A 13,922-nucleotide genomic window follows, 5' to 3' on the forward strand; every position below is an offset into this window, starting at 1 on the left:
TGCTGACTCCCTCTCTCTTTCCCTCTTTTTACCACAATCTAACTCTCTGTCTCTCACTGTCAGGCTCTCTCTTCCTTTATCATTTTATCTTGATGGCCTTTTTCCAAGTTCTCAGTCAAATCCCGCTGTCAGTTCAACGCTGCTTAATCTCAAGGCTTGTCTACCGTCTCTAACTTTGATTAATGTATCTCTCGCTCCTCTATTTACACTTTCCATGTTTCTTCCTTCAACTGTCTTCCCTCTGTCTCCCATAGTAATTGTTTTCTTCTTCTTCTAGATTAAAATGTGACAACTGGCCTTATCAGTTTCCAATACAAACGAGTGAGATTTCACACAATTTTGCTTTTAGCTGCATACTGTAGCTCTGTGTCTTTACGCTTCTCTCCTGTTTTCACTCCATGCTACTGCTGTGGCTGCCATCGTGCTGCAAAGCCACACGAGAGACTGGTCTGCAGCCTAACAGATGCACTGCTTCAAAGGACCCTCTTTAAAAAGTAATGTTGATACAACTGATTCCTGACTTGCTACAGACACTGGTGGATGGAAGGAAGGTTGTAAGTTGGTGTGATCTAGGCCAGACAGGCCTCCTGTGAACATTTGTACTGAAGCTGACTTCTGAAAGTCAGAGTGACTACAAGTGGATTCTTTGAGTGGATCTTACTGAGCATACAACTTACATCCAGTGAGTGGTAGTGTGTGGTATCAGCTGTAAAAATAGTAAGATAATCATCACAGTGGATGTAATGTAGCTGCTAATTCATGGCACCCAGCCTTTGCAGTGTGTATCCTATATCCTGGCTTTGCGGCTTTTCTGTTCAGCCTCGACTGCCAGCTCAGAGTAGCTGAGCCTCCTCCTCTTCTCTGCTCCTTCCTCATGCCTTGTTGGCTGCATCCTCTTGTGGTACAGCCAGTTATGTAGAGTAAACAGACTGCTGAGCATCGGACCACATAATGTTTTACTGTAGGTCTACGGCCCAATGCTGTCTGTGATGATACTTTAAGGTCTCGGTTCATGTCTGCTTGCATCTTTCATTGCCCAGCTTCCCTATAGATACCTAATTTGTGCCTGCTCAGTCATTTCTGCCTAATCCGTAATATTTCTCTCATGACTTGTTTTTACTTCATGCAAAAATTTGGTGCATAGGTTTCTGTCTCAGTTTACATACTGCTACTTTGCAACAGCAAATACGTTTTAAAGGAAGTATATTTCTGCCTCAACTGTATTATTTCAACATACTGAGGATAGGGCTGGGTACCGAACGTTGATACTTTTATGGTATCGAAAAAAATATTCCAATCCTATGAGTATCGAAAAATTCTTTATCTTTCGGTGCCAAATTTCGGTTCCAAAAGCGTCTTAGCGTGTAAGCGCAAGCTTATCTGTCCTCTCTGCATATTGACACAGAGCGGAGCTCCGACCGACACACACACACATACGCACACGGAGAGGTGCGGACGGAGTAAACTGTCTGCAGTTTTGTTGAAGTCACAGAGAGTCACGGTTGGTTTCAAGTGTAGTTACAGTTTTTTAAAACTTCACGCAGACAGCATTTGCTGCAATATGATATTAATGGCGAGCCGAAAGCGGTCGCGGTACTGTTGACGTTCCACTTCCTCTTACAAGCAGCCACAACTGTGGTTTCTCTGCCCTGATGACTGACTGACAGGCTGAGCTTGCAAGGCAAGGCACTTTTATTAATGTTACTCTGAGTGAGCAGTTTTACCAGATTTTTTAAATTTTGATAACTGTTTTGATTCACAATTAAGGTGGAAATAAAAGCTTTGTGTTTAATGTATTTTTGTTGATGTTGAAATGGATTTTAAAACATATGGTATCGAAAAAAGTATCGTTAGGAATCGGTATCGAAACTGAGGTATCGAAATTGGCACCGGATCGAAAGATTCTGAACGATACCCAGCCCTAACTGAGGAGAAGTTGTTCAACATATCTGGCAAGTTCTTGCAATGCGATATTCGCTTGTAGCAACTAAAGCAGGATTCAACTTTTTTATGGTTATGTTTATGTACTAAATGAAAGGTGAACTCCACCAATTTTACATGTCAAAGTCTGTTTACAGGTCTTTGGGAGTGCTACTGCATACTGTATGTGAAAAAAGTTGTATAAAGTCTTGTGCGGCTCCAGAAGGAGCTTCGCAAAATCTACCTTAAGTGATGTCACTCGAGTCAGCGTTGGTTGGGGCTGAAGAATACAAGGCCAGACCTGTGTAGCACACTCCTTATCTCTCCTTGAGGCTAGCAGCTTGAGGCTACATTGTGATTTAACGTAGGTGCCAGGTTTTGACAAGGAAGTAGAATGATCGCTGGTTCTGCTGCATCAGTTTTGATCCTTGTGAATCCCGGTATCCTGCACTTTGTATGCCCAACTAGGTTTTCTATCAACATACTGAGCAGACATTGTTAAACACATCTGTCAAGTTCCAAAATGTTGATATTAAATGTGTGACCAACCCTCTACAACTTGTGTTAGGTACACAAACACCACTTTTCCTTCATTTAAAGAAGCTTTGCCACTGAACATAATCCAACAAGGCAATTACATTTCCTACATTAAATATTTGGCAAAAATAGTAGTATATAAATATAATTTCTAGGAGAAAGGGTTGCTCCAAATTATTTCAGACCAAACTTCTGTTGTGTTTCATCTGTTTTGTTGCTGATCATAGATTTTTCAGTGCTTGATTTTGCTGCCAAGTGCATCAACTTCAAGAAACACCTTACCCTGCTTGTTGACAGGATTCTGTTGCTGTGTGTGAGCACAGACAGCAACTGACATCTTTCACAGTTTTTTGGTTTTGGTGTGATGGCAGCACAGCATCAGTTGCTCCAATAATGAACAGCATCCTAAATGCATCAGACCTACTGCTACAGTTCCCTACAACAAAGCATCATACTCTCTACATGTGCTTACCTTATCCATATTCCCTGCTGGGTTTGATAATTCCTCAGTACATTTTCTTCCCCCGAGCAACCCATTTGTTGCATGTGTTTACTCTTTTCTAAAGATGTTTTTTTTTGCTGTACTTGTACCAAGACCACCCCTGACCAAACTGTACCCGTACTTTCTTCGTATCTAAGCAGAAAATATGCTTACTTAACTACTCTAGTAGTGCTCCTTTTCATACTAACTCCAGATTTACCTTACAAATTCTTCTGTTAGACTACATCTTGATGTAGAAGCAGCTTAACTTCAATGAAGCCATTTTTTTTCTTAAATATACAACTAATGATTATCTTTAACATCGTTTTGTTTTTTAATCAATCTATTTCTCATTAACATGTCTAAAACACATAAGAAAGTCAGCAAAGAGAAAATAATTAATCACATCCCTGAACGCATTATTTATATATATATATAATTGTATTGATTCATTCTTGGGTGTTTTCATGCTCATTTTTTGAAAATAATTGCACAAATTATTTTCATGTGTCACCTCCCTCTTCAACACCCACATGCACACACACCCCGCCACAAAGACACAGTAACAGCTCGTTTTCACATTATTCTCTCCCTATACTTTCCCCTTCATTATCTCTCAGACTCTATGAATAGCACCTGCCCGCCTGTCTGCTGCGCTGGGATTTCTCTGCACTCTGGGTGGATGTTTGAAACACTTGTTAGCTGGCTGCTTCCCACCTGTTATCAATTCAGGGAGGAAGGGAGGGATGATGAGAGGCCCCGTTTATCACAATATAGGCTTGTATCATCTGCGAATATTGAATAGAATAGCTGCCTATATATCTAGGCTGCAGTGCCGTGGCCAAATTATCTTATCAGAAATAGAAATATTAGATCTTTGCTGGAGTAAGTCTTTAAAAAAATGTTTGCTTATGTAAGATACAATCTTGCCCCTTGATTATTTCTGAGCTACAGTACATGCAATTATAAGATACAGAAATGCAGACTGATTCTTACTGCTGCCCATGTTGCTCTGAATGATGTCAGCTAAATAGATTGAAACAGTGGAGTTCTAAAATCAAGATATTCACCATTTATGAAATTGGCATCCTTTCCAGCTCAAGGACAGATTACATCAAAGTCAAACTTGTCAGTGAAATTATTGAATTGCCTGTGCTTAAAAAAACACATTAAAAGACACCGATCCTCTTTATTTCTGAATAAAGGAATGCAAATCAGACAATAGTTTATTTTAAAAAAATGAATACATTATAATAGTTGTTTATATATGTAAGCAGAGAGCTCTGGAATGAAACGTTTAATTGCACTGTAGGGTTTTATTCAGGGAGCATGTTTGTGTGCGAGCCTGCATCTGCTTTTATTCTTCCGTTTGTAAGATGCGGGGGCATGTTTGCTTAAGGACTGGGGATTTTGTAGAATTATTTGATTGTTGCTGCCTAAAGAGAGGGATAAGTGAAAATGAGGAAGAATGGTTGAAGGGTGCGAAGCACATACAGAGACAAAGTGTTTGTGTCTGAGAGCAGATAGAGTTTTGACAGTGAGGATGATTGAGAGACATGGAGGGAAATGCTGCAAGAAAGGGGCGATACACAGAGCGCGTGGGTTTAAGAAATGATTTGGGTAAAGATGTTTTTTGACAGATAACGAATGGATAAAAAAAAGCCGATGAGTTTAAGATCAACTAGGCATGGTGATAAAACACACCCAGACAAACAAAAGAGGTGGAAGAAGGGAGAGGGAGAAAAGAGGGGAGGGCATGTGGGTGCCCAGAAGATGAATGCCTGCTTTGATCCTCTCCCTTTCCTTTGTTCCCTCTTTGTATGTTTCCTTTCTCTCCACTTCACCCTCTCATACATCCTCATTTGCTCTCTTTCACCTCCTCTGCCCTTTTGTTTTCTCTTCTCTGTGCTGCCTTCCTTGGTTTTATTTCCCAGCAGCACACTTGGCTTCACCCCGGTGTATTCTGTGATATACTAATGTCTCAGTAACTGTTTTATCCATCTGTTTATCTTCTTCTACTTTCCCTCTGCTGCTTCTCCCAGTTCTCTCTTTAAGGCTCGACCCCTCTGGCTCGTCCACTTTCCTCTATCAGTCGGCCCATCTATCTTGCACTTGTCTTGCTCGGTATGTTGTAATACAATCCAGTGACAGCAGGCGGCAGTCAAGCCCATTCATTTGCTTGTTACCCATGTTGATTCTATGACATGCAGTAGGTTGTTTTCGTGGCTTTTTTCCATCATTTACATGTGATTTATGCAGATGAGTGAGTATGTGTGAGGAGAGGGTGGTGTGTGTTTGTTTCTTTCTGGGTGCGGTGAAAACTAGCAATTGCCATTATGAGCACCAGGGGAAGGCAGAAGAAAGTTATTTTCATGTGCTACTGTCAGGATATAGTGACAGTTTCAGCAAATATGACAAAAAGTTATTTTTGTAAAAGTTACCTACTGAACTTTTAATCCAACTGAAATGTCGTGGAAAGCTCAGAAGAGATCAGTTCATGCCCACCAACATCACTGAGCTGAAGCATTTTTGTGAGGAGGAATGGACCAAAATCCTCCAAGCCAATGTGTAGGATTGATCAGCAGTTACAGAAAACGTTTTAGACAAAAAACACATCAGACATCATCAGAGCAAAACAAAGCAGCATGTCTCCTGTTCTCCCTGAGCAGTGTGAGATTCGTCGTCTCCCAGCGGGGTGCTGTCATCTCAACACCAGCCTCCGTCCACACATTCTCACCTTCTGTAAACATGTTTGACTTTATCAGTTGACTTTTCTGCCATCTGGCCACTCCACACAGGCCAAAGGTAGACATCCAACAATGTGCAAGCTCACAGTTTGGCCCCAGGAGACATTGTCACATTTTATTATCCCCTTTTCTGGTTAAAGGGCTTTTGAGGGCATCAGTGCCATACTGTATTAGTAGCTTTGATTTCCTTGCTTTTACTCCCTTTGAAGTGCAGAGGTATGAGCATTAAGTCCTAATTACACGGCCTCAGCTAGAAAGGGGTCATCATTTTTAATGTGCCTTATTTTCAGGGATGCACCAAATCCAGATTTTTGGAGTTTGGCCGAATACCGAATCCACTGGTTAAGATTCTGTCGAATCTGAAACCAAATACTAAATTCTACTCCCATCCTCAGTCCATTAACACAGTAAACACATTAATCGTCATCGTCTGGTTAACACAAGTTCTTAGCTGTGACTGTTCCTTTGCCGTACCTGAAGTTGCTGCATTTTGGCTGCTGTCTGTAGATTCCTTCATGCACAACTCATATTCTTTTGGATGTTTCATATGCAAATGTTTTAACAGCGGCGATGTTGTGTATTGTTTAGGGTCCTTGCCATCACGAGACAAATCTGCATTGCAAATTGAACATGTAGCTCGACTTGAATTGCCTTCTTTTGACTGAAAATACTGTCAAACACTTTTTCTGTTCACGAGTTCCATTTTCACTTTCTCACAGCCTACTGAATTGAACGGCCCACCTACGTAAAAATCAACGGCGGCGCCATTACGTCGCTCATTTGTCATGCCTGTTGGTGAAACCACCCCAGATTTTAAAGTTGTTAGTTGGCAATACCAAATCTATGTATGAATCATAATGTATGAATCATACAAAAATCACCTATTTCTACATTGGCTGTGATACAAGCAAGGTCTGGTTTGAAAGTCAAAAGTGCAGAAAGCATCAGACATGTACACATTCTGTACATTTGTTTATTACAGTGAGTGTGACCAACATTTTCGACTTCTATCAAAGAAAAGCATGTAAAATTGCTGTCTTATTTTTCACACTTGAGTTGAATGTTTCCAAGGCTGTTTATGTTTGAGTGGGAGTTTTTAATCCATGAACCTTTGAAATCTCATTGTATGTTGTGCTTTCATAGATGCATGGCAGCTTTCTTTTCTTCATTTTTGAAAAGCATACTTCTTAAGATTTGTTTTATCAAATGTACATGTGGACAGAAGCCCTTGTCCTTCTATAGTTGGACGGGTGTACCGCTGATTTCAAAAGGAAAAGATAAGAGTGTGTGATTTGCTAGAAGAAGAGGACACAGAAAGGGTTAGCGTCTGAGGTCTTAATCTCAAACTGCCAGATCTTTTGAGATGAAACAGAATGAGAGAGAGAGGGGGGAAATCTTGTATGATAATTTTCCTTTTCTGTCATTTCACAAGAACAGATTAACCAGATTTAATGCTTGCACCGCTGAACCATTCTAACTAATAATTTTCACATTCAGAGTCAGAGATGACAACAAACATTGTGTCATTTCCATGTGTTTAAGTCTATGAACATATGGGTCTTTAGCTTGCTATAGATACATACATAATCAACTTTAGTTTACCTCAACTTTATATCATTTTGTGTTTGGAAGTAGTAGGATTGGGATATCTAGGACATGAATAAACTAGAAACTGCTGTGTGTGCTTGTGTGCCGGGAGCAGCTGTCTATATAGTTTTATATTGAGGAAGTTGAGTGACAGAGCTTCTCATCTATATACAATTGAGTATGAAAACAATGTGCAGACAATGGTTAAAAGTTGCACAGAGCTTTGGGTGTGTTAAGGGTGTTGATTTTCAGGGATTAGCCGTACCAGCAACCACCTACACTAGTTTATATTTTTCTTTACATTGGAGAAGAAACAAAGCCCTCTAGCAGCCAGAATAACTACGAAGAAAGTAAGGGGACGTTATTACAGAGCAACAAAGTCTGCATAGGAATGAGGTCGTAGACGTTAACACGGGAGACTTTGTTTCTTTGTTCCTCTCTACTAATAATCAACATTGTTGTTTTGTAACCATGACCATGAATGGGAATGAAAATGGACTGTATTTATATAGTGCTTTCTAGTCTTAACAACTACTCAAAGCGCTTTTACATACAGTACAGGAACCATTCACCTCATTTATACTCCGATGGCGCAGTTCGGGGTTCAGTGTCTTGCCCAAGGACACTTCGACATGGACATGCAGGGCCAGGGATCGAACCACCAACCTTCCGATTGGTATAGGCGACCGCTCTTACCACCTGTCCTGTCCACTTGTCCTCTTACCTTTACAAAATAGTAATTTTAACCCAAATCCTGATGTTACCCTAAATCTAACCAAGTTGTGTTCGAGCCTAAACCCAACCAGTCTGTAACCATACAGTTGTCATCATAAAACTGATTTGTAATAGTCTTAAAGGTAAAGACAAATGATGTTGTCCAGCCGATAGGAGCTTAAGATCGGAAAACAATTCTATGTGTTGTCCTAGAGGGCATGGACAAATGACGGCTTTTGTCTTTTAATTTGGAGGACTTGTTGTTGCACTATATGGATGTAACTCTGATGCTGGTTTTCTCAATTGGCAATTCCATTCAACGTGGCGATTTGTCACTGTAGGTGCTTTGCCTTAAACCCTGTCTGCAAGCCAGATTTCCCAAATGATCACTAAAGATTTGGATCGAGCTGAGAGATCACTGAGAGTAAATCTGGAACAGACAAGTACTATACAGCCAGTACAAGTTAAATTGAATTAAAACTTTGGAATTAGAACAGCAACATACTGCTTTGAAATGTTTCTCCTACAAATACATATTTTCCTATTCTCCTCATTTCTCCTACAATACACTACAAAAATAATTTATTTTACTCGCACATTTTGAAAGGGGAGGTAGTTGATATGATGTCTGAAGTCTGAAGGAAAGAGACTCAAAGGGTCAGGTAAGGACTTGTTGACCAACAAAGTGAACAGTCCTCTTAGTGGAGACGACAGGTGACAGACTGAGGATGAGGCATATCAGACAAGAAATTCAGTTCTATATTATCACTCAAAAATCATTTATATGTTGTTTATTTTAATCATGATCGGGAGCTTTTGGGGACAATAAAACAGAAATGAATTGGCTCTGGCTGTGAAAAATAGGTTTCTGTGTGAAATTCAAAAAGTGTGTACTGACACTTAGAGATAGCTGCCTTGTGACGACCCCGAATAAACAACCTGTGCGGAGATGAGACAGAATGACGTTGGCCTGCGTTGACCTTCCCTGACCCGCCTGCTGCTGAAGTTTCACAATAGTTTAATACTGCACATGCACACGGTGCTTTAGAAATAATTTATTATGCAAATTATTATTCCAAGGTGACCTGTGCAGGATGTGCTAATTAAAAACCATCAACTTGAAGTTGCTTTGACCTTTATTAATATTTAGACAAACAACAGAGTGCAGAGTATACAGGAAGTTGATATTTGTTCATGTGGCAGGGAAGGGAGATGTAATGTCATTAAGAGCTCTAAGCCTGTAGTGTCAGCAGTTTCAGGGGATGAAGGACCCAAGTGCAAGATGGCTGACACAAGAGGAAGTTCAAGGATTTATTTCAATAAAATCCAACAACAAAAGGAAAAGCAGGCTGAATACATAAAATACAAGAACAGGTATAATCCAAATCAGGAATAGGCAAAACTTCAGGAACACACAGACACTCCAAACACATACAATGATCTGACATTGGACAAGGGGAACACCAAGACTAAATACAGAGGGTAATGAGATAACAAGCAACAGGTGACACTATAGGCTGGGAAACAGGTGAAACACATTAGGGCAATCAGAAAGGAGGGAAAACCAAAGACAGGAAGTAAACCAGACAAGACAGAAAACCAGACCGTCAAAATAAAACAGGAAACAGAACATACAGACACACGGGAAAACTACACACAGGAACTACAGCTAGACAAGACAAGGGAGGAAACACGGGCTACAACAGAAAACAGAACAAATACACAACAAAAACAGGAAACAAGAACCTCAAAACCAACCGAACTCAAACCCAAAACCCTGACATGTAGTTTCTGTTTGTGATAACAAGACAAGATATGGCTCCATTTACTGGAATGTTTGTACTTTAATCATACTGAGAAGTTTTCCTGTAATAATCTTGTCCCAGAATGAATATTAAGTGTTATAACGTGTGTCTGCTCATGTATTATTCTGCACAAACGGTTGTTAAATCTCTCAGACTGACATCCTCAATAACAGCACAGCCAATGTGAATGCTTATGTAGCGCAGAAGTAGATGCAAAACAACATGCATAATCTCCCAGGGAGGCTTTCCGCTGTTGTCTTCAAATGTTTGTTTAAACTTTGATGGGTGTACATAGACCTCCCTCGCTCGCTTGCTCCCACCGTTCTACACCTTCCTCCCTCGCTCCCTCCCTCAAGCCTTCTGTAGCTTGGCAAGAAGAGAAATTTTCAACACAGCGTGCCTGTGTCAGAGGTCCTCCTCAGACATGGGAATGCACCCACATGCCTACAGACATATTCAAACACACACATGGATAAACACTCACACACCCACCCACTCACAAAAACACACAAAGCGCATGTAGATAGAAAAGAACATGGAAAAATATGGAGCTGCTTGGTATTCTTGGACTATATATAAACTACAAGCTAGGGGTGTTTGTATGGTTTGCCAGCATGTGTTAATGTGTGTGTGCATGTTTGCGTGTGTTTCTGTGTCCCTCACGATTTTGCTTCTAAAGGCCTCGGGGCATGTGTGTTGTCACCGAATACATCGTCTGCCACAAACAACTTTAAATAGATTAGTTTTGTATATAGCCACGGGAACGTACAGATCAATTATTTGATTTTTCCAATTCATAAAGGGAATCATTCACATATTTTCAGTGGCTGTAAGGGAAACAGTAAAAGGAAAGTTCCAAGGATCTGCCAGCGGAGCGTGTAATGTAAGGGGTATGAATTAGGTCACCACCGTCTCTCTCCCTGGTTCATTATGACTCTTCAGTTTAAAGCTGAAATGTGTTACATATTACATGTTCCCCCTTCCCCTCCCTATAGCATTTTCAAGTAGGTACTCTGTCACTTTGCTGAAGAGTATAAACATGTTGGAAGAGGTTCTCTCAGTGGTTTCTCGCTTGTTCAGCCATCTGCCACTTTTCCTGTTTTGTGCCGTAAACCATAAAGAGGATTCTTCATCAAATCCTTCAAAATATCATTTTGAATAAATAAAAACAAAAGCGAAAAGCGCTAAAAGGTTTAAACTACTAAAACAAATGTGGTCTTAGATGTTGTTCTCGCATTAAAAGATAAAAATTAAAGGAATAGCTTGACATTTTGGGAAATATACTTGTCCGCTTTCCGGTTGAGCACTATATAAGAAGGTCACCTAGCACAGTGTTACGCTGGTTGCCAAGTAACTCCCCATTTTTTAAATTTCAGTTTGTGTACAGAGTGGAAAAAAAGCAGATATGATGTCTTTTTGTGAGCTTTAGGGGTTCTCGTGGGTGGATTTTTCAACCTTTGAACAGAGTTAGGGATGCTGTTTCCCCCCTTCTTCCAGTCTTTATGCTACGCTATGCTAAGCTAATCGACTCCTAGGTTTAGCTCTAGCTTAACGCACAGCTCATGCACAGACATGAGAGTGGAATTTCTCATCTAACTTTCAGTAAGAAAGCAAATTGTATTTTTCTTTTTTTTAATTGTATAAGTGTATTTCCCAAAATGTCAAGCTATTACTCTAAAGCTTCACTCACAGTAGATATCACTTATTTGAAACAAATATCCACACAAACACACCCTTTTTATTGCTATCCGCTGCCCTATTTCAACATTACTAAAATAACATTGTCAAAAACTGCAGGAACAGCTTGTTTCTTATTAGTTAATCATAGTCAATTTGTCCAAAGTCAAATTTTGCCCAAAGTGTTTATCCACTTCATATTTTGTATTTGACTGATGTTGTTTGCTGATGAACATTGTCTGTTCGTCTTGTGAAAACACTGTGCATCTTGGACTTTACACATGTTTTTGCTTCTTTTTTTTTAATAGCTGTCATAATTAGAACACTCTTGTTCCTTGTCATTCCCAAATTAATCAGATCCACAGACGTTTTGACCTGTCGTGCAGGAAGAGCACAGGTGAAATAATAACAGAAATTATGTCTCCTTTCCAGTAATTATTGCAATGCACCAATTCATAATGTCATTAGTTACACCTGTGATAGACAAGTCAAAATGTCTGCTGCTGTGAAAAAGATTTATTCAGCCCACCTCCTTGCTTGAGGTCTTTTTTGTTTAGTTACATGTAATAATAAGTATTATTTCTCTGGTAATATACAATGGTATTGTATTATTAACCTTTATATGCGACTCATATTGTAACTCCTTTAAGGTAACAGAACAATTTGTAGCTGCTGTTTCTTTCCTGCCTCATGTGCTTCATACCAGCTCCTCATGTTTTGGTGCTGATAAATTTGTCCTTCACATACAATAGAAGTTCATCTCGCTGCAGATTATGATTACTAATCAGCAGCTCGCTATATTTAAACTCACATTCCTTTTTTTAACTTGTAGTTTTGGTTTCAGGCGTATTCCCCTTAAAGGCAAACAAATACTGCACAAACCCCTCAGTTCTCTGTCAGAGAAGCTAACTGTACAGTTGTAAATCTGTGATTTTTTTTCCTGTAGGGAACTAGGCAAAGGAGTTAGCATGCTGTTTACTGGAGTATAAATGAATAATTAGTACTTGTGCATCTGTCTCATCTGTGCGGAATAGCATGTTCTTTTTTAGATGTTTTATATGTTTGTCATGCCCTACAGTAGATCAGTTGAATCTGTTATGTATTGCTAATACATATCTATCATCAAATACTCTTTTACCAGGCTAGGACTCCCTTGAAAAAGAGGTTTTTAATCTCAATGGGACTTTCCTGGTTAAATAAAGGTAAAATAAACAAATACTCTTTTACATAGTTACGAAGGTCATATTTTTATTCTTCATGGCTTGTGCGTTGCATACAGCTGGTATTTTAAATGTAAGTTATGCAGATAGTCACACACATATACGGTATATATTATTCATCTCGTCTTCTGCTTTTCCCAGGGATGTTTTTTTTTCTCTCTCCTTTTTTGACTTCTCCACCGCTCTACTCTTTTTAACCCCATTTGTGTCATCCGCCCCAACTCTCTCCCATCCTTGTTCAGTTCTTCTTCTTTCTCACCATACAACGTTATTTTCTTTGATCGGTCTCCATTTATTTTTTTACCCTCCCACTCTGCATACTGACACCGCTGAAGGGATCTCTCTCTCGCTCTGTATCTCTGTCAGTGCTCTCTCTTTCCCCCTCTCTATCTGTCTTTCTCCTTATTTGTCTCCCTCTGTCTCTATCTCTACCTCCCTCCCTCCCTCTCTCTCTCATCCTCATCCCTCACTATCTCTCCACGCGCACTTGATTCATTTTACACATTACGGAAGCATCCATCATTTTGCTCTGTGAAGGAAAAATCTCTCCTTTTTCTTTTTTTTTTTTTAAATCCGTGACAATTTTCACTTCTCTCTTTTTACGGCTGTCTTTTCTTTTCCAACTCCTACACTCTCTTCTGTGGACCCAATCCTAAAGCTGGAACCAATATGTTTTATTTCCAGCTGGTCATCATGGCAGGGACCGTTCTGTTGGCGTACTACTTTGAGTACACAGACACGTTCCCCGTGCACATCCAGGGCTTCTTCTGTTTCGACAAAGCCTACTCCAAGCCGTACCCAGGACCAGAGGACAACAGCAAGGCGCCGCCTGTACTTGTCTACTCCCTAGTCACCGCCATTCCCACTGTGACGGTGAGTCTGTGTTCAACTTGTAAAAACAAAAAAGTACTTCCACAGGTGCTCATCATGCAAACATATAGCAGACATGACAATCCCCCACATGCATACACATACATATACGGTAGTTCCTCCTCATTTACACGTGGTGTTTGTGGATTGAAAGAGGGGAGAGTTGTGTAGGTGTGTATCCTCGTGGTCTCACTGCTCCATTTGTGTGGATGCGTTCTCTGTCATAACCATGGCAACGGGCACTATATTTGTCCTCCATAGAGCAGTCAGAGATAGCTACACTGTACAGAGAGTCTGTCCTTATTTCAAGATTCCATGGTACTAAAACAGAATAAAACATCAGCTCTATTCGTGCACAAGAAGA

At 40.1% G+C, this 13,922-nt stretch overlaps 1 protein-coding gene across 3 annotated transcripts in view; it reads left to right on the top strand.

Moving 5' to 3' along the window:
- Window positions 1-13,922, top strand: part of plppr2b (phospholipid phosphatase related 2b) — a 50,208-nt gene that overhangs the window by 9,819 nt on the left and 26,467 nt on the right. For 2 of the 3 annotated variants that reach the window (XM_039814944.1, XM_039814953.1), the window contains exon 3: window positions 13,373-13,561. In XM_039814944.1, coding sequence (XP_039670878.1) covers window positions 13,373-13,561 — 189 coding nt within the window. Of the gene's footprint in view, window positions 1-1,655; window positions 1,682-13,372; window positions 13,562-13,922 lie in introns of those variants that run through there. The other variant, XM_039814963.1, reaches the window with a different exon arrangement.

The sequence above is a fragment of the Perca fluviatilis genome, chromosome 1 (assembly GCF_010015445.1).
Source record: "Perca fluviatilis chromosome 1, GENO_Pfluv_1.0, whole genome shotgun sequence".
In the NCBI taxonomy this organism is placed as follows: Eukaryota; Metazoa; Chordata; class Actinopteri; order Perciformes; family Percidae; genus Perca; species Perca fluviatilis.